Source organism: Cebus imitator, unplaced genomic scaffold (genome assembly GCF_001604975.1).
Source record: "Cebus imitator isolate Cc_AM_T3 unplaced genomic scaffold, Cebus_imitator-1.0 Scaffold584, whole genome shotgun sequence".
NCBI classification, from domain to species: Eukaryota; Metazoa; Chordata; class Mammalia; order Primates; family Cebidae; genus Cebus; species Cebus imitator.
In genome coordinates, this window is record NW_016107899.1 from 372,406 (window position 1) to 378,787 (window position 6,382).

The following is a 6,382-nucleotide window of genomic DNA, read 5'->3' on the forward strand; positions in this document are numbered from 1 at the left end:
TGCCTGTAATCCCAGCTACTCAGGAGGCTAAGGCAAGAGAATCACTTGAATGCAGGAGGCAGAAGTTGCAGTGAGCCAAGACTGCGCTACTGCACTCCAGCCTGACAACAGAGCAGACTCCCTCTCAAAAAAAATAAAATAAAATAAATAAATAAATATATATATATATATATATATATATATATAGACGTCACTGTGAGGAAAATATATTCAACATAGTGGAAAATCTTAAGGCCAAAAAATTACGTATCCTTTATGTAAAGTCCTCTTTCTTCCTCTCCTCACTCCCTCTTCAGAAGGAGGGAAAGGAGGTATCTCTCCTTGCTTGGGGCCCCAGGTCACACGGAATGATCTAACAACGGGACTCAGGGTGGGGCTGGTCATACCTGGTAAGATGATTCAGAATGGGGGCTTTGGGTCACATGGCATCCCTGGAAACTGAGACTCACCAACCTACTATGCCTATATGCTGGGGCCCCAAGGGAAACCCCAAACACAGAGGTTCAGGGGAGCACTCAGTCAATACTCCACGTGCTGTTGCACACAGATGCTGGGAAAGCAACGCTGCCCTGACTCCACAGGAAAAGGACCAGGAAAGCTCCAAGTTCAATACTTTCTTAGTTTCTGCACTATGTGCTGCTGCTACCTTTGGTTGATTTTTATCTGGGCCCTTTAGCTGTAATAAACCATAGCTGTGAATATCAAATGTGAGGGTATCTTCGAAACTCCCAAACTTGCAACAGGCATCAGCGCTTGAGGGCAGCATTGAGGGCTGTTCTCTTGAACTTCTCCAAGCTCGAATGACTTTCTCGCGAGGTAGAGATTAGAAGGTAGAATATATTTCCTCAATGAAATTCTAGTATCTACTCAATGTTTTTTTGTTAAGAAGAGGAGTGGAAGACTGAAAAGTCTCTGGCAAGGATGTGAAATACAGGTATCTGCGTGGCCCATTAAAGACAACCAGTGCAGTGGAAGGAGGGGTGACGGGTTTCTCTGCAAGCCCACGCCCCACCCAGCCCTGCACTAGGAAAGGCAGGCATTGCTAGGGAACAAGGCTCCAAGGGTGCCACCAGGGATGATGATCACTCTGTACACATCTCGGACATGCCTCCTTGCTAACAAAGCATGAAATTCTCTCTCTCAAGATGTTTATTTCAGCAAATGCTTAATGAAATCCAAACATATTATATGAATCAGTAAAAAATAATTCCTCAAATTTTTATTTCCCTTAGCAAGTAAGGCCAGGCAAGTCAAGCAGAACAGTAGTTTTATGAGGACCAAGAAGAGGCAATCTCAAAGCCAAGACTTCAGGGAGAACACAAGCCGGATGGGAAGGCCAAGTACAGCAGGGAGGCTAAGGAGGCGAAAGGGACAGGCAGCAGAGCCAGGGGCCAAGTTTTCTTGGGAGGTGGGCCCAGTCCTGAAAAAAGGATGGCAGTGCTCTCTCTCTCTTCAACTTCTGCATATTCCGGCTGTGACTCTAAGGCTAACACAACTGCAACACTGTTCACACAGTTTATGTGGATAGCCTGTGAATTCAGCTACTGTTTACCCAGGTATGGAAATGCCCCAAAGAAAACGTTTGTTATGAATCTCCAGTCCTTTCCCTCAGAGCAACCCCAGAAGTCTATTTCCTTGGTGGCCAAGTCCCTGTGGACACCTCTGGACGTCCAGGACATCCTGGAGACCAGCGCTCAGAACTACAATCACAGTCTCCTCAGCCGACCAGATGAGCTTCCATGTACGCAGGTCCAGATTCTGTAACCACCTCCTAACCAGGAGGAAAATCCACAAGGGCAAAGGGGCACTCCCAGTTTTCAAGCTGACACACAAGCATCTATGTATCCCCTGGTGACAGCTCCCAGGAGATGGGGCTCCCCTCAGCCCTCCACCCACTCTCCAGCCCTTCCCACCACCTCCTTACCACCATGTCTTCGCTCCATTAGACTTGTCTTAATCTGGGCTCTGAGGCCCTAATCAAATCTGTTATCTCCCTAGCTCTCTTTCAGCCTGTCTTCCTCCCATGAGGCTGGCTGATCAACAGTTTTCTGCTTTCATTACTACAGAAGCTAATGGATCAACTTGTACTTATTCTCAAACATGCATGCATACAATTGGAATTTAATTCTGTGTGTAAAAGAAATACTGTTAAATGACATTTGAATTTGTGGTACCTGTTTCAGAAAGGATTCCAGGGCTGATTGTGCAGCTTTTTTCAATTCTACATTTGTGTGGGCACACCACTTTAACAGGACTTCAAATAGAGACACGTACTTGTCCAGAAGGCAGGTGCTAAACTGAGATGCGTGCAGGGCAAATAAGCGCAAGCCAGCTGCAAATGCAAAAGCCATTATATTTAAAATCAGAGGACATAAGGCAGAACAGAAAACCAAAAAAGCTGCAGGGATATGTCAAAGTCAAGACTGTGCTCAGGAAGATCTGGTACCGTTACACTACAGTAACCCAGGGATCCCCATCAGCGCTCTAACGCCAACAATCAACTTAGCCGACAAATCCCAAAACAAGGATCAGAAGTGGAATCAGGATTCACTGAGACAAAGGCAGAATCGAACAGCCTGGATCCCCTGAAAGATACCCTAAAATAAAATGCTTTCAACCATATAACCTGAGTATCACCATTTCAACCAGAGCTTACTAAGTCACCAAAAGCCTCCCTGTAAATAACTGTGTGTGAAACATCACAGATGTTATCACATTTGCTTTCATTCAAAGTTTAGGCGAAAGCTTACCTGAGGCGTTAATTTAGTAATCTAAGATAATATACCTCATTAAATACAGAATCCTACCTGAGGGCACGGCATATCTCTTCAGATCAATCTATTTTAGAAAACAAAAATTCACCATCAGTATTTGAAAGTCTGCACTGCAAAGGCATTAGGGTAATATTAATAGTAATATTAATCCTACCTGAGGACGAATTGCCTTCAGAACAAAATTAAAAATCTCCTTTGAAGTCTGGGGATCTGGGGAAATACCAAGAAGCCTTTGTTACAAACAGTAATAACAGTATCACGTGACACGCTTTACAGATAGCTTGACACCTATATTAACCCTATTAGTTTCTTGTGAATTCAAGAGTAACATCTTTCATCATTCCATCCAGCTAGAAAGTTCCAAGTTATTCCTGCTGCACAGTTATGACTGCGAGAAAACAAAGAAAATCTGGGATAACAAAGACATGGTTTAAACACCAACTCATCACTTAAAAGCTCTGTTAAACAATCTCTCAGAGCCTCAATTTTCTTACTTGGGTTAGAGACAGTATATACCTTTCTTTTAGGATAGTTCAGAGGATTAAATAAAATAACTTACTCATGGCCAAACATACCATTTCTCCCCAATATACCCAGGCATTTATTCAACGCACAGTACATGTAAGAAAGAAAAAAAAGAAAAGAGGAAAAAAAAGGTACTTGCCAAGATATTATGAGAATGACAAATACAAATAAAATATGACTTTTGACCTCAGCAAACTTATTAACTAAAAGTTAAGATAAAAACAGGCACACAACTATAGCATGTGGCTCTAATCCTGGCCTGACAGACATCACAGTTATTTGCATAACTGTCTCACACCAGATTATTCATTGTAGCTATGAAGAATCATGCTTTATTCATCACTAATTTCTCTACCCTTCTAACAGTGACTTGTAATCAGTCAGCAGAGACCCAAGAACTGTTTGCTTTTATTGCAAGGACCGACATGACAGGAGCTGGATAAAGAGTGCAGTCAGAGAGGGCTTAAAGCAGGGAAACATCAACATGGTTGCAGGATGGTGGCATAAAAAAGACATTTAAAAAGCTACTTTGGAATTCATGACAAGCAGATTTCTTCTGACTTTGAGTATACTATTAAGGCTTTCCAGACATGGTAGCATTTGTTCTGAGACTCAAAGAATAGGTACTAGTTGGGGAAAAGGTCATTCAAATAGAAAGTAATCATGTTAATAAACACAAGTGTGCATACACAAGTGCACCGGGTGCTTGACAGTGCACAATGGGTCTGGGGTGTGGGGACTCAGAGAGGACCCACTTCCCTAGGCTCTGCCCTCCACAATCCACTCTCCTGCAGCCCCTCCCTCTAGTGACCCACTCCCTGTACAAGCATGGTCTTTTATCTGTTGTTTTCAATGTGGTAAAATAGACATATTTATCATTTAAACAATATGTACAGATACAGCTCATTAGCACTAAACATATTCACACTATTGTGTAACCATCACTACTGTCTATAACCAAAATGTTTTCACCATCAATAACAGAAGGGCTGTGCCCCTCAAACACTAACTCCCATTTCCCCACCCCCAGGCCCTGTAACCTCTATTCCACTTTTTCTGTGTGAATCTGGCTACTCTAAGTACCTAGTATGAGTGGAATCATATATTGCTTGCTTCTCGTGGCTGCCTTATTCTACTTAGCATCCTATCCGCAAGGTTCATCCAAGTTGCAGCGTGTGTCAGACTTTCAAGGCTTTTTATATCTGAATTAACGTTCCATCATTATTTGTGTATATGTGTATATGTGCCCCATCTTGTTTATCCATTCATCCCTTAATGAATACTTGGGGGGGGGGGTTCTTGCCCTTTGACTTACTGTGGATTTGCTGCTAGCAACATGGGTGTGCAAATTTTATTTTTTTAAACCTTCTCTTGGCCAGGTGCAGTGACTCATGCCTGTAATACCAACACTTTGGGAGGCTGAGGCAGGCAGATTGCCTAAGGTCAAGAGTTCAAAGCCAGCCTGGCCAACACAGTGAAACTCCATCTCTACTAAAAATTTAAAAATTAGCTGGGTGTAGTGGTACATGCCTGTAATCCCAGCTACTCAGGAGGCTGAGGCATGAGAATTGCTTGAAACCGGGAGGCAGAGGCTGCAGTGAGACAAGATCATGCCACTGCACTCCAGGAAGACTGTCTCAAAAACAACAACAAAAAACCCTCTCTTACATCCACATCTCCCATCAGCCACAGCCCATTTCTTTGCTCTCTTCCATTATAACATTTGCCTAGCGTTGGCTGAGCATGGTGGCTCACACCTGTAACACCAGCACTCTGGGAGGCTAAGGCAGGTGGATCACCTGAGGTCAGGAGACCAGCCGGGCCAACATGGTGAAACCCCATCTCTACTAAAAATACAAAAAATAAGCTGGGCGTAGTGGCGGGCATCTGTAATCCCAGCTATTTGGGAGGCTGAGGCAGGAGAATCGCTTGAACCCGGGAAGTGGAGGTTGCAGTGAGCCAAGATCACGCCACTGCACTCCAGCACGGGCAACAAGAGTGAAACTGTCTCCAAAAAAAAAAAAAAAGATTTGTCTAACTAGTGTTTTCTACAAATGGCCTCTACTTCCTCCTGGTCTTGACCCTAGAGGTCCCATTTCTCCAATGCTCAATAGATGCTGCTCTCGTGGAGCTGAACCCACCACTTACTGCAGGTGCCTCCTCCCCAGACCCCAACAGAGGCAAGGCAGCCCTGCACCACCCCTCAGCACTCTCCTGCGACCCTCTGCCTGGTCCTGCGCTCTTGCCCCCTGCTTAGCTTGCTCACACTCCTAGCTTTAAATACTACCTAGGCGTTGAAGGCCTCCAAATGCATAGCCTGAGGTCTGACTTCTGCTGCAAGATCCCGTGTTACGCATGCAACCGCACACATGACATCTAAGCCTGGATGCTTCCTAAGTGTCTCCAGTTAAACACATCCAACACAAAGGCCAGGTTTCTACCAGAAAGTTGGTCTATCCCACCTCATTCAGCTTAGGAGTCAGTGCACAGCCCTCAGTCCCTCACTAAGGAACAGTCTCGCATTCCTACACTAACTCATGGCCCATACCCCACAGCAGTCAGGCAGTGCCCTGTGAAATATCTCTTGGCCCACATCTACTCCTTTTTGAAAAGTCCTGGCTCCCACTCCATCTGGAATGAGATCCCAGCTCAGAAGCCCCTCACACACCAACCCTTTGTCCTTCCCATCTCACCCTGGCCCATCTCACCTGGCCTTCACACTCTAGACACGCCAGCTCTAATAGACTCTCAGACTATAGCACGCAGGCTAAGTACAGGGTCAGAGGCTGGCCAAGCACAGGGCTGGGCGCTGAGCAACCACTGCCTAGAATGACTGCTTTTTCTGCACTTCCCCAGCTGTCTCCCTCTCTTCCTTCTGACCAGTTTCTGCATTACATCCTCAGAAAGCACAAGGAGGCCGTGTGCTCCATCTTTCCAAATTCTGGCATTCCCCTTCACTGCACCCCACCTCTGGGCATTGATGAACCCCAGCATCAGCAGAGCTGGTTTATTTGTTCATCTGTTTCCTCCACTAGACTGAGCTCATGATTTTAGGAATTTGGTGATTTCTTTTTTTTTTTTTT

General features: G+C 44.9%; 1 protein-coding gene across 3 annotated transcripts in view; it reads right to left on the reverse strand.

Annotated features, from left to right (window-relative positions):
• Window positions 1-6,382, reverse strand: part of PRKDC (protein kinase, DNA-activated, catalytic subunit) — a 186,211-nt gene that overhangs the window by 161,876 nt on the left and 17,953 nt on the right. For 2 of the 3 annotated variants that reach the window (XM_017516405.2, XM_017516404.2), the window contains exons 8-10: window positions 2,929-2,984; window positions 2,808-2,838; window positions 2,175-2,332 (exon numbers count right to left, since the gene is read on the reverse strand). In XM_017516405.2, the coding sequence (XP_017371894.1) occupies window positions 2,175-2,332; window positions 2,808-2,838; window positions 2,929-2,984 (245 nt within the window). The remainder of the gene's footprint in view (window positions 1-2,174; window positions 2,333-2,807; window positions 2,839-2,928; window positions 2,985-6,382) is intronic. The other variant, XM_037734203.1, reaches the window with a different exon arrangement.